The 14,918-nt window shown below is 42.2% G+C and overlaps 1 protein-coding gene across 1 annotated transcript; it reads right to left on the bottom strand.

Annotated features, from left to right (window-relative positions):
- Window positions 1-1,140: 1,140 nt before the first annotated feature.
- LOC104272214 (transcription factor COE2-like) lies at window positions 1,141-12,835 on the bottom strand (the record flags this gene model as incomplete). The annotated part of the gene is made up of 6 exons (XM_009867149.1): window positions 1,141-1,683; window positions 9,170-9,337; window positions 10,084-10,269; window positions 11,383-11,560; window positions 11,655-11,720; window positions 12,747-12,835. Coding segments are annotated over 6 exons (719 nt in total), but the record flags the coding sequence as incomplete, so codon positions are not given.
- Between the last annotated feature and the right edge of the window lie 2,083 nt (window positions 12,836-14,918).

Below are 14,918 nucleotides of genomic sequence, written 5' to 3'. Positions count from 1 at the left end.
TCTCCTACCACAGGTAAGGATCACCAAGAGCACTATTTTACTCACCCGTCGATAAAACTACGGGGCAAATGGACAAGTACAGTTTCAGGGGCCATGTATTAAGGGTATATTTATTAACATAAAGATGTTACCATAGGAACAACTATTCATGCAGCTATGAATCACGTGTATTTTAGCGGGGTATAAGTAATCTAGCCGATTTTCTTTCTTTTTCTCCCCTCTAAAAATGGCTTTGCAACAATCAAACTCTTTTGAGGGGTCTCTGGTTCAGTGAGATAACCACTGATTTGGTTTAGCAGACTTGTTCTCACCTTCCAATTCCAGGAGAGGGGACGCAAAGAAGAACTAAACTTTTTTTTACACTAAAATGCACAACAATTCAAAGCAACTGATTACTTCTATGAACTTCAATATACAAATGGCAAATACTTACCATTTTTAATGACTCAGGATAAAAGTGCATAAATTATTCAAATACATATTCACCCTTTATAAATGCACCCTTAATATGAAGTATAACTGAGCTTACGGTGTTCTAACTACATGGAAAAACAGTATGTCAGAGAACCCTTTCCCTCTTAAGTCACACGTCGTATCTCTCAAAGAACTCAGTACCTAGGAAAAAATCCGATTTGTTCAAATCCCTAAGTGCCGCTCGTTTGCCAGCAGGGTCTTTGAAGCTTACCAGTTAATCTCAGTACCTGAATATTTTAATTGAAACAAGAAATGGGAGGGGGAAAGATGCGGAGGGTGAGAATTCAGACCTGAATCACGACGTAGGTAAAAGTTTCGGATGGTTTTGTTAATCAGAAAGAACCCTATACATCCTTGCACATGAATTCAGTAAGAGGGAAAAAGTGAGGAGCAATTGCAGCAGTAATAATATATTTCAAACTTATCACTACATTTTTGCATCATTTTTCTTCATTGTACAACTGGAGGAAAAAATCCAAAAAAGGGTTTAATTTCTACCTCTACGTACAATAAGTTACAAGTTTATTTATTTAAATAATTGTAAAACATCTTACATTTTTTAAAGAGGTTTAACTATAAGCAAATACACACATACACCAAAGTTCCATCATTCGTGTCAGTTTGTCCTAGAAATTCTTTCGTGCTGGTACCCTGTTTTGTTGAATTTTTTTCTGCATAAACTAAATTGATATCTGAAAGGCTCCATAGAAAATAGAAACTTCAACTTTTTTCCCCTACAAAGTAAAACAAATTGTATCCAAAATATCAAGCTTGAATCATTTTGCCAATTTCTTTCTCCTTTCAATAGTTTACAAATCTTAGGAAGGTTTCGTGTCTTTCGAGAAAGACTTTGCATTTCCGATTCCATTCTGCCGACTGTTGTTCCTCCTGGCGCTCGGCCGATTCTTCGTTCGCAATGTTTTAGGAGTTGATGTGGTTGTGTCAGAAATATGAAACAGGTAAAAGATGCAGACTTCTAGCTTGTCCAATCCATAAAAAAAGTTGTTTTTTTTTTTTTTTCTCCTGGGCCTGGCTTTCCCCCAAAAAAGAGCTCGTAGTGCTATTTTTTTTTTTCTTTTTAGTGGTCCATCACAATAAGTAGTTTTGTGCTGTAAAAGAAAATTGAAAAAAAAAGAGGAAAAAAGGGAAGAGGGAGAGGAGCAAAGCTGCCTCTTCCTTACATCGGGGGAACGACAAGACCAGTCATGGCTGAAAAAGAAAATTGACAAAGATGAAATCTGGGCAAATTTTTATGGAACAAAATATATTTGAGCCTTTCACTCTTCTGTGTGCGGTCGTGTGTTGCAGCTATGGCGTTATCTGCGGGTCAGACTTAGGCTTTCAGGTTCTCCTAATGTTTTTATGCTTTAATGAGAACTAAGATGATGAGAGTGACAGTGACCACAGCCAAGCGACACAGTAAAGTCACCAAAAGCCAAGGCCCATTGTGGTTCTTAAATGGATAAAGGATTGGTTCAGGTCTCAGTATGTGAATTTTCGGCAATACCTAGCAAGTTGGGGTATCTGCCAAGATGGACATTGCTCAGAACTGTCCTAGAAAATTCACTTCTCAAGCTCAACGCTCAAAATCATTCTTAAAACTCAGAATCGAGCGGGGTTTTCTGCTTCCCGCCCAGCCTGCCCGTTTGTTTGCAGAACGGGTTGTGCCGCGAGCGAGGAAAGATGCGAAAGCCAACGGGAACTCGCCCGTGCGCCGCGTACAGGACCCAGACAGAGAATTACAAGTCCCGATTCACCGGACAACGACTGGAGCTTGGGTTTGCTAATTTACTTTCAGTGGAAATAATGGACCAGCCTCTCTTTCTCGCTTGGTTTACCCCATATGTCTGAATCGCTGTAGTCTTACCTGGCACATTCCCAGAACACTGGGCTTATGTAAATTATTTATTAGTCACTCTCACTGCCTTTAATTGCAGCGATATTCTTCATAACTGACAACAGCAACATTCGAAGCTGCCTGGAACTGGTGCCGTTCCCAAAGGTTTTGAGGGGTAAGTTAAGTTTATACGTATTTATATAACAAATGAGTGAGTCATATTTTCAAAGGGGCCTCAGTGCAGTGCAAGGTCCTAATCCTGCAAAGATTTATGTTCCCTGAAATTTGTGGGATTATTCATGTGTTTAAAGCCCTGTCCTCTGAGAATTAATTTCACCCTTAAGTTCATAGTGTTTAAGAAAGTGCTTAGGGCAAGATCCTCAGCTAACATGACTCTTTTATTGGAGCTGTGTTGATTTTAAACAACTGTGGATATGGTCTATGATTTAATACAATAGGAAAATAAATATTTTCATATTTTGTATCTGGCTTGGGCTAGAAGTCCCTGCCAATTTTGGCAGATAGCTGAAAGAGAAAGTGAAACCGTACCGCCGTATGTCAAAGAGCTACTTTTTTTTAATCGCTTAGGAATTTGCTATTATTTGTCAAACAAGCAATTTACATAACCCTAAATAAAGTAGTAAATAGCTGTATGCCTGGTTCCAGGGGCAAGCAGAGACTTCCTGGTAACACTAAGGAGGCTTCTCCTCACCCCCAAACCCAAAAAATGATCCTGCCCCAGCCTGATTTCTCCCTGTGCAGTAACCACCTGCCTTCCTGTCCTCTAGGAAAGAAAACCTCATGGAAGTCTTGGGGCGATGCCGGGCTGGCCGGGGAGGTGAGTGTGTGGCCACTGGTGCCGCCCCGCAGGTACCCCTGGGGAGCCAGCGGTCGGTGAGAGCGCTTCTTCGTCTGCTTCAGGCAAAATCATCCAGGTTAGCTCAAAGAATTTAAGCTGTTTGTCTGAGGTAGCCTGGCTGGGGCTTTTGCCTGCAGCAAAGAACCTGGTCTGTACCTGCGGTGATCTTTGCTCCTGGCAAAGGCAGCACACCCTGGTACAGGGAGCGCGATTTATTTTGAGACACGCGGGGTCTGTTGCCAGTGCAGTTTAAACTTGGCTCCCGAGGGGGATCAAGGCTTTTTCTGATACTATTGTTAACAGCATTATTTTCTTTCTTTGTAGTCAAGGAAAACTTCTTTCAGCTGATCAAAACAAAGACTAAGCCTGAGTTTCGCCATGTCTCTTCAAAAAACATTTTTAGAATGCTTGTAGATGCAGCATTTTGGGAAATTCCTCAGACTGAAGGGGAAGTATATTTTTACTGTATAATTAAAGATATTACGTTATCCAGCAGTCTTGGACTCAAAACTAGTGACGACAACAGCAAAACTGCCACCTGCAATCAGGAGGAGTACGTTGTTACTCTGGAGTTCTGGTGTCCCCTCTCTTGCCTTCCCTTCTTTCCAAGTAGCAAGTCCCTGCTTGCTTCTCCTTCCTTCCACCCCCCCAGCCCACGGCTGTTTTGTCATTCCAGGCTGTAAATGCTCCAGAGCAGAGCTACTCCTCAACTTGGTTAGATGGAATCTGCCAGTGGACAAACACAGGTAAAACTATAATATAACACAGAAAGCCTAATCGCTTCACTGACATCTCATCCTGCTCTTGCAACTTCTCCTCCTTCTGCAACAAAGAACAAGCAGGTTGAGGAATATTGGCTGGAATTCTCACCTGCTTGTTTGGTTGTTTGTTTTTTTTTTTCTTTCTTTCCACAGCTCATCTAACCAGCTTTGCTCTGTGGTTCTCTCTCTTTTTACATACCCTCATCTGTCCAGTTCCACCCCACCTCCACTCCCCTTTGGGGCTACACTGTCAAAAGCCTATTCCCGGCCTGTATCACTTTTTATTGAATGTTTGTGAGGTTTGGATTAAGGTCTTACACTGCTAGCAAAGCTGTAATTATTTTTGCCTGTATTACTATATATTGAATCGATGTAACTTTTCAATAAAGGTGGTTCAATGCAGGACACTCCCTGATGAGTTGGGAATATAGAAACCACTGTCATTATCCCAGAGGGTCTTTTTTTTTTCTTGGAGGGAAATGGAAAAAGAATTAGAGATGAGCCTTATTGTATTAACCTTGACAGCTTGCAATTATCAACTGAAACACTTGATTAAAATTGTCACAAGGTTGGAGAATTTTTTTATAAATAAATAATCAAACATGGATAGTACCCAGATGCTGTGGTGATAGGCACCTTTAATGGGCATCATTAATAATGATGATAAGCCTGGTGTATACAAGTGGCCCCTGCAAACACCATCTTGCTTTGTAGTGGAAAAGAACTCTCTGCAATTTAAACAGCCGCTTGGTAAGAGCTGGAAAAGGGGCTTCATGGTGTACGGATGTGCACACACACCCTCCCCCCCGAGCTCGCTCTTCAGAGATCGCAGGCGCTTCGCTGGTCTCCAAATTAGACCTGATTTAAAACTCTGATTTCCAGAGAAGACGGGTGTTGAACATTTTCAGTCATTGTCATGGAGAACCTCTTACGCTCTCATTTACTTTTCCTCTTTTGCCACTAAGGGTTCCAGCAAACTCCAGTCTTACGGTTCTACGGCTCTCTGAAGAGCGAAGGAAGCGCTCCCATGGTGCTGCTCTGAGCATCTCAAGTGACTGTTCCTACCCCGTGATGCCGGAGATGCCTCCGTGCCTGGGCTGCCTGTGTATAAAGGTGGGTTTGCAGCTGGCTGCCGTGTCACTCAGGCTAATAAAAGGTGCAACCTCTACCTGCAGCCTTCACCTTATTGCTCTCTCTGAGTCTAGAAACTGTATAACCACTCCGCAGTTATATATTTTTCCAACTGTACTAGAAAGTAAGTGGGTAAGTTTTCACCTGCAAAGGAGAAGTCGATGTTGAATCTTACTCAATATCGTTTTCTGAGTGTGGCACCTAACAGTCCTGAATATTTTCTTCCGTTGAAAAAAAGACAAATTTTTGTTTTCTCCTATTAAAAATGGAGATCTTGTCTAGCTCTTGTCTAGGTCTGTGGCAAATGATGAGCTACTAAAAATAACATCCCATTGAATGAAAGACAAGTAATTAATAGTAACAGGTGATATTTTTGCTTAGTCAAGTGTTAACAAGGAGTTTTAAATATCTCCTAAGGTTTGTCTTTATTTTGAAGCAGTCTGTGCCATTTACATCTCTGCCAATAAACTGCGGAGAAAAATGTACTTGATCCTTCCAATATATCAAATTTAATCAGATGACAGATACATATTTTTCATATAGATTGATATCACGTGTATATCATTTGCAGCCTTTGGTGTTCCTAAATTGCTGTCTAGGCCCTGGTCTCTTAACAACTAGGAACCTTTGCTTTGGAAATGCGAGCCAGACGTTTCATCTGAATCCCAGCCCTCAGAAACTTTTCAGAGCAACCACCTGTCTGCGCAGCCTTTTGCTGCTGCGTGGGGACTGGAAGCCCCAGGGCTGTTGACACCCCTAACTTGGTCAAGGCAAGATACTTCTTAGGGTCTTCACCTCAAATACCTAAAAGCCCTGATGTCCCCTTTGCTAAACTGGGGCTGTTCCTACGGGTATCAGACTTCAATCCCTTTTGGCTTGGCTGGGATCCTGATGGTTAATGAACATCTGACCTTCTGGAGCTCGCTTGCTATTCCTTGTAACTGAGCTTGCATTTTTATGTTGCGATGTGCTGAGCTGGCCAAAGGTAATCTGGGCAGTCAGCGGTCCATGCTGTTCCAGCAGTTTCCAATTTGCTTGCTTTTCCCATCAGCTGCCTTCCATCTGAGATGAGTTCATTAGGCATTTGTGTACTTATCATGCCGTGTTGCGCCACGTCACATCGGATCTCACCAGTGCCTCTTCTAAACCTCCCTGACGTACGACGTGAGCAGAGCGCGTGCTTGTTCTGATCAGGATCACCTGCTCTCAATTTGGAGAGCACATAGAAGCGAGTGGTGTCCAGTAGGGATTGCTGCTTGTTCTCCACCTACCACGTCCTGTTACACTGTGAGGACTTAGAGCAGCTGGCAGGTGACAGAGGTAAGCAAGAACACACGGCACAGGGCGTTATCTGAGGGTATTCCACGTGTCTTGGCTATGTTGTGCAACCCAAAGCAGAAAGCCAAGAGAAACACAAGTTTTGTGCTTTGCTAACACTTTTGGGTTACAATGGATTTTCCACCAGCTTTTAAGCATCACCAGGACTTTCCAGTGCTTGTGGGTAACAAAGGTAGAAGCAATAGTCTAGATTCTCACTGCTGCAGGCCCTGAGGTGCTGGTGGTATTTCTAATATTCTCATTGCAACAGGATGCAGCAAGTAGGATGGAAACTGTATCACCAGGAAACTTTTGCCTTTGAACAAAAGATGTAGCCAAAGTACATTGAAGTATCACATTAAAGCTCAAAAAATCCCCACTGGGGAGATGTTTTTCCCCATATTATTATGGATGGGGAAACTGAGAGGTAATGTCAGAACAGTTGCTTTGGGAAGAAGCCTGCATATACTGTGCTTTTGCTATTTTATCTGATGCCTAAGTTTGAGAAATAAGCCAATAAATAAATAAATTACAGTACCAGTGCATCTATTCTTAGTTTGTAGTACAGGGCGATGGCACAGCAGAGGAGATAACAATCGCCCATCGCTGCAGCACAGTAAGTCCATTCAAGAAGCCTCTTTGGGACCCTCCTGTTGACTTTCTGGCCACATCTGTCTGTCAGCACTGCAGGAAAGTTAATTTGGATATCAGGCTGGGTGGATCTGGATCCTTTCCAAAGCATGTGCTCCCCAGCTTGCATCAATTTAAATATTTCAGTTGGTGAGAAGAATTTGCATCTATGGCTGAAATGGTTAAATGGTTACAAAGACCTGGCGGAACAAACCTCGGGCAGGCGGGTTCTACTCTGCGAAGCAGCTACCACCCTCATTGCAAGTCACATCTGCTGTTGCTCGTTGTCTGACTGACAAGTCTCGTTGTACTAGGTACTGTAGCTGCTGAAAACTTATTTAAATAGCAGTGGTTGCACCTTACTATCTTTATGTATGAGGGTGTTGATGTACAAGGAGATATCCCACCGAGGAAGGGATGTGGCATCTCTATGTGCATAAGATATTTCAGTAAATAATCATAGCCCCAACTGATAGAGGAATACACCGAACACCTCACGGGGGGACTTTTGTCAGTAAAAATGCATCGATATGAGGGCTGGGCTTTTTATTTTTGAGATTTTATGTTGTTCCATTTTAAAAATCTCTTATGGAGTACTAATTTATAGCTAAAGTATGTTGTAAACACTAAATGACACAAATGGCCCTAAAATGGTCTCTAGTGCCTTACCCTGTGTAGGGAGGGGTTAAAAAAGAGATAAACCTTTGCTAAGCAGAGTCTTGAGCGGACAGGACAGACATGGTAGGTTAAGTATTAACTTAAATAGAAAGTCAGTGTTTGGGGTGATTTTTTTAATGGCTCCTTTTTCTGCCTCCCAGAAACAATCCGAGTGATTTTCTCACTGAACTGATTTGTAGTTAGCACTACCTTAGGTAACTTCTTCAGAATTATGTTAAACTTTGAAGCAGACTGACTTAAATCTATTCTGAAAGCCTTGATTTGTCTTTAGCTGATGACAGCTAAACAAGCGAACTATTCTGAAGTTGATATGCCTTGTTAAATCAGTTTAAAATTACATTACCTTGGAAGAGTTCCCTAAAAACAGCTAAACCCTCTCGTTTTTTAAATAAAAATGCAGTGAAATCAATGCATCCCTTCATTAGTTGTTACAAAGAATGTGCACTCCCCACACCCCTCCGAAAAAATTGCTTCAAAAAAAGTTTTGAAAATTGCTTCAAACTGTTCTTTTCCTCATCTTTAAACAGAGTGGAGAAGAAATTATATTCCCTGTCACCATGGTCCCTGTGCATTTACAGGGGCAGATGAGTGCCCTTCACTCACGGGGAGAAGATGATCCCGGGAGAAGCACAGCATTTCGTGTAACTGGGGAAGGGGAAGAAGCTGTTTGAGAATTCTCTAAGTTTAGCTCCTAAAAATGTAATTGTTTTTGTTCGACACACTTAGAATTTCCTTATTATATAAAATAATCACAGTTTATGGAAGTCCCTGTGGCCTAGCTACGGGTTTATGATGCACCCAAATCAACAGGTGTGGTTTGTGGGGCTCATTTCAGAATTACCACGGGCTCTTGGCATGGCTGAATTCCCAGAGTTGTGTTTTCTGTGGTATCTCTAGTGAAGCCTGAAGGAGCCAGATGACTTCCCAGGCCCTATAAAGGCTTTTTTTATGGAGACTTGGAGCATATTTATGTGCCGTATGCCCCCCTCCTCCCCATAGCCTGTTAAAAGAAAGAATTTAGCACAGGTTTCCATTCTTATCTTAATACTCACATTTGTTTTGCAGATCACCTTTAAAAAGGCTGTAAATGTACTAGAGGGCTCAATTCCCAGTATGAGCCTAAACCCTGCAGCAGGTTTTGAGCCACGGGCTGTTACGGACAGAGATGGGTATTAACTCCATCGGGCAGTTTCTTTCACAAGTCCCTGAAGCCTAGGGAGAAGTCACTTCTCACAAAAGGGCTGGCACTGATATGCAGGGTGGGTCAAATCCTCCCTGGTCTAAAGCTTCCAGCCCCTGTTGTTTTAAAACCAAACAGAGGGAGCTTGGAGCATTGCTTTAATCTCGTCGTACTGGGTCACATTTGCACTACGGAGCCCTGTAGTATCGGTGTAACGGCATCCGGGTGGGTGACTGTGTTTCCCTGGGCTAACACAGTGAGCTTTTCATGTGCGGGCTGAATATTAATTGTACGTTCCTTACCTCTAAACCCATTTCCATTGCCACTAGAGCAGGCGGGAGAAGGAGACCCTTGGGGTCTGATGACAGGAGCAAAGGCACTCTTCTGTTTGACAGCAGGAAAGACGGAAGAGGAGAATGGAAGGATGGAAGAAGTGCTGGAGGAGCCAACTGTTGGACTTGAAGACATCACTGCAAAAGAGAAAAGTGACTCCTCGTCAGAAATGCAGTTACAGAAGTTCTGTAAAACTGCTTAAAAGGTCTATCTTCTACTGACTCATCTTACTTCTTAAAGCTCTCATTCTCACACTGACCTGGCTGTTTACAGTAAGTGTAAAGTAGAGGTAGCTATATTTAATGTACACACTACACACACTTTTGCCAGAGGGAAATCAAAACATGAAAGGGAAAGCGACTTGCTCATGGTAGAACCAGTAACTAGAAACACTAACTTCTAGACCTTAACTCCATCGTTGTTCTATTTCTGGATATGAAGGTAATATAGTTTCACAGGAAATTAATCCAAATTCAGCTCTCAGTTACCGATAGTGCAGTTCATACACATAACAATTATTTTTAAGTGGCTTTTACACAGGATTCAGTGCAGTCTCTACGCTAAAAACGATGGCTACTTGCTGAATCATCTGAAGTTACAAATTGTACCTCGTTTCTCACTGTTGCCATTTAGGAATCCAAATAAGGTTAAAAAAACCCAAGGAAACACTAGGACGATTCAGTACTCCTCTGCTCTTCTCCAAAAACTGGAACATTTTCTAGTCGATACTAAAACCCACCACAACACAAATCAGAACCTTTTACACAAAAAGCTTCGCTAAGTCTTGAGAACTTCTGCAAGTCAGCGCTTGCTGCATTTTCTGACGTGGTAAATTAACCGAAGCAAGAGCAAGAGTGAAATAGGGAGGAAGCGAAGCGCGTACATCCGTAGGGGGATCCCGTCGGGGAGCCGTTGATGAAGCCGGGGGAGCCCGGGACGCCCAGGTTGGACATGGGGACGTTGCTGTAGCCGTTCATGCTGTTGCTGGAAGTGCTGTAGTTGGACTGTTGAGGTGTGGAGCTGGAGGAGTAACCTCGGGGTGAGATGCTGCTCGTGTTCCGGATGTAACCTGAAAAAAAACAAACCACGTTTCGAAACGCACCCGTGGATAAAACTGCCTCCTGTGTGTTTTCTGCTTAAATAAATAACTTTAATCCAGAATAATTAAAACATTAAGGCATAGTAAGTCTCTTAAAACAATGTGGGAAACTAACTTTTTGAAGGGAACCGATGTATGTTTTTCTGAACATATTTGATTTGTTAGAAGTTGCAAGTTGTTCTAAGGCCCAGATAACAATGTGTGAGCTCTTTTTCTGAGGTAGAATTTATAATCTATCTGGGATTTTCTACAGTTTCTTGAGGGGATTTTATACTTTTCAAATTATTGATGAATTACAAGCAAGTAGATGACTAAGGGGAAATGATAACCCACATATAGTTAGCACTGTGAGGATACTCTACTTGGGGGAAAAAAATAAACTGTGTAAGGAAAAGTCATTTTTTGTCTTTAAAAAAAAAAATCACAAAGATTTGAGAACCAAAATTTTGCCCTCTTTTTCTCCATAAAGAGACTTGAAGAATACCATAGCTATCAGCATTAAGGTAGAAGTCTATTATTACACCTGTAAAAGGGTTTTTTCTCATGGAAAAGCTTTCATTAAAAAGAAATAATCCAATAGCTACTTTAATTACCATTTAGCTATCAGATCAGGTTATTTCTGCCCATCTTTATTACGGATTTCTAATTCAGGGCAGGTAAGGCCTTATTAAGAAAACCAGCAAAATTATCTACATGGTGACTTTTAACATGACATATGTAATGTTAACTTCATAAGACACGGTTTTACTGCCTTAGAGTGTTAAACACAACTATTCAGTCACCCGCAGGCTGTATGTTCCCGGAATTGAGTGCTTAAAAAATCAAAATATTCAAGAGTCGGAAAATGCCCAAATTTGCTATCGCTCCCATGATGTATTACTGCTAAGATGTCATTTTTATGGGATAAATATCTGGAGTGAATGCAATACATCCAACGTATGCAACCTGGCAAAATTAACAGTGAAAAAGCAGCCTTACAAAAATAAAAACAAAACAAAACAGAAGTTGAGAAACTACTGCGGAAGCACCTGTGATGCAAATTTTCATTGTTTCAGTTAAGCCCGTGCTACCTGCAGTGCTTACCTTGGTTGTTGCCCTGTGTAGACTCGGAGATGCTGACCCCCAGCTGGCTGCCGTAGGAGTTGATGCCCATCATGCTGCTGTGCGCGGGGGAGCTGGACAGCGCGGGGATCTGCGCCGGGTTCCGCGGGACGCTGTACAGAGCTTCCGCGATGTCGGCCGCTCGTTTCAGAATGATGTCCTGCAGAGCGCAAGGGACGAGTTCAGAAGCGTGCTCGGGTTCATCGCTAAACCTGAGCAAGCAGCACAGCCCCGCCGAGGGCGGGCGTTCTGACCTGGTTGTTGTGGGGTGTCCCGTAGAGCGCCTCGACTAGGTCAGCAGCTCGTTTCAACAGCATTTCCTGGAGGACGAGCAGATGCAAAAGAACAACGCTTTAACGGGGAAGGATCGCCGCGCAAATAAAACCCATTTCTGAAGTGACCACTGTCTGTGTGTGGTCATTCTGCAAACTGGGCCCCTAACAGAGCTGCTATTTGCGGCTCAGCTGAACAGCGGGACCCGTTCCGTCAGCCCAGCCCAGCTCCCGGCTCCCCGGCGGCCCCAATCCGGAGCTCTCCGGAGTCCTGAACCCGACCGAGCTGCCGCCTGCCCGCGGGGAGGGAACTTCCAAACTCGATTGAACCGTGCCTGGCAGTATTTTCTTTTGCATCCACACATAAAAACTTAATTAATCTTCACGCCCATTTATTTTTTTCTCAATAACGGTAACCAAACAACTAAAACGCCTTAGCTAGTAGGTAGCTTATGTTGCCTCTGGGTGTAGGAAAAAAAAATGATGCTGTGTTACTATCTTAATCCAATAGTCCTTCATCATGGAAAGATGGCAACAGGCACTTTGGTGCAGCACTGAGACGTAGGCACATGAATGCCATGAATGCCACTCGCACTGTGCTGGGTGCTGCAGCAACACCGAGCGCAGAGTTCCAGACTCACAAACCCCTGAGTTGTTCCAACACGTGCATACTCCTGTTCTTGCTACAGGAAAAGTTGAGCTTTAAGTGTTTTATGAATAGATTCTCTTAAGGTTAGACCTCTGCAATAAATCCTTTATGTCTATCATGTAGCATTTAGGTCCAGAGATTTGCCAATACAGATAAACGCAAAGTATCATGAATATGAACTGGGCAGATATCGGACTCCCATTTTAGCAGGAAAAGAAGTTCATAGACAGTGTTTGAGCTCTAACAAATAAAAATTACCAGTGGCTGTGGGTTCTACATGATCACATTCATGTCTGGACCTACAACTAATTGGTGGATTTATGTTGGGATGCAACTGTCATTTAAGATACAATTGTCTCTGTTATGAGTTAGAAGTGAAAGAATATATTTTAGTGGGCTCAGTGAAATGCTTAAAAATATTTTACCTTAGCTAGTCTTTCGGGATCACCAGGATGTCTTGGGATGACCTTTTGCAGTCTTTGGAAACCATAATCTATGGTAGGTTCATTTAAAGCTGGAAGGAAAATAGAAAAAACACACCCAACCATAATATATCAGTATATAAATACCTTTGTATGACTCTAAGTTTCATTACCTCAGAAAAATGGATTTCACAGAAAATGCACCCAGAGGCAGACATGTTGAAGCAAATGAGAACTTTTATGTGAATGCCGTGTGCTATTTGCAAAACTAACTGAAAGTCTTCCAAGGGGTCACACTAGGGAGTTCAGCTTAACTCAATAAGGGAACCAAAAAAATCATGACCTGCACTTAGAACTGCTCCAGTTCGTGATGCTGACTTCTCACCATCTATCAAAGGCTGAGTGAGTAATTTGAGAGATACAGAGCGAAGCGTTGTCAAAAAATACTTCAAGATTAATGTATTTGCTTTAGACAGAACCCACCATAGCAGTAATACAGCAAAGGACGGTACAGTTGCAAATTAGAACAGGCCTTCTACTGTGTTTGTCACACACTCAGGCAGGGAGAGTCACCGCGTTTGCTCAGCTGAGAACCGCATCACACATGCACACACACGCCCCCGACATTCTGCCGTCACAAACTAGGGCACAGCTACTCATTAGCCACATTAACTTCTTCACTGGTGTGTGGCTGTTACGCAGGCAGAGCCACTGCGCTGCACTCGGTGCAATCTCTGGTGGATAAACTGAGATATTTTGACCCAGATCCTCCGCTGGTAATAGCTGGTAAAGCCCTACTGGCATCACCGGTGATTTCACAAAACTTCAGACACTTTAATACTTTCTACTGTGAAATCATGGCAATAATAATCTAGTATTACCAAACCCAAGAGTGAATTCGGTAGCATTCTATGTGCTCTGACTGCCTCTAATCCATCAGGACAGGTTTACAGGTATGTTTTCTCAGGATTTCCTCAAATGACACATTCATGCTGAGAATCCTGCTAGGAATTCCGTTACGCATTTAATAAGTACTGTACGTAAGTCCTTCAGCACTACCCTCATTCAGCGCTAGCTCCTTCTATCCTCTTGCACCATTTGCTGTTCTTCTGAAAAAAATAATTACTTTTAAAAACATAACTGGTGACGTCAACCCAGCTTAAAACACCTGACTGCAGAGACGCTGATGCGCTTATTTCATCTTCTAAAATATACTTGGCCCCTTACAGGATAACCATCTCAAACACCAGAAGAATGGAACTGTCAAGTACGACAGACTATCGTACCGATCCAGGGTCTCTGTTTATCTGTGTCTGTCTTTGGTATAACAACATGAAGGTAAAAGGTCATATTCCCCACTGAGATACATTTTATATTTACTTTTTATTAAATAATTATGGCATGGCATGGAGTTTAAATATTACAGGAGATAATCAAGTGGGAATTGAGCAGAGAAAACCCAGACCTGAGAATTTAGTCTTGGCTATACTTAGAACGTCTTTGCTCTCCACTGGGAGCCATTCTGGTTTGCTTAAGGAGTTTAATAATACACATTTCAACCGCCACAGAATCTACATCCCATTTGGGAAGAAGGGTTTTTTTGGGGGGTGGGTTTTTTTGCCAATAATCTTGAGAATTACGGGCCAGTTCTCTGAAGAGCCTATATATCATTTTGTGCCATTTCTCTTCTTGATTACAAGTCTAATCAGTTAAGTCATATATCTTAAGCTAAGCAAAAGCAATGAAATATATAGGAATTTAAACTTATATGGATACATAGTTCAGTAAAAATAGCTAATGGGAATATACAAAATGCTAATTCAGGAGGAAGAAATTGGCTATTATTCAACAAAATATTTTTCCAATGGATTAACATGGACATTTTCGTTCTGATAGATAAATAGCAGCAAATAATGTCTCAATAATGCTGAACTGTTCTAAGAAGAACTCGGTCATTTTGAATCAATGTGTACATTATGTCTTTCAGCACAAAGGGTTTTCTGTACAGCTTGCAACAAAATTGCCTACTACTAGCTTTACTCATTAACGTCACAAAAAAATCTCTGTCATGAAATCCTGTTAAATCCCAACATCCAACATTTGTAGAAGCAAATGTTACGTTGTCCACTGAGAGGCAAGATGTAGAATTGTCGTGGGTTAGGGCTGGGCCGGCCT

This window comes from Apaloderma vittatum, unplaced genomic scaffold, assembly GCF_000703405.1.
Source record: "Apaloderma vittatum isolate BGI_N311 unplaced genomic scaffold, ASM70340v1 scaffold16713, whole genome shotgun sequence".
In the NCBI taxonomy this organism is placed as follows: domain Eukaryota; kingdom Metazoa; phylum Chordata; class Aves; order Trogoniformes; family Trogonidae; genus Apaloderma; species Apaloderma vittatum.
Note: the sequence above shows the minus strand (reverse complement) of the source record. Positions and strands in the feature narration are given on the sequence as shown.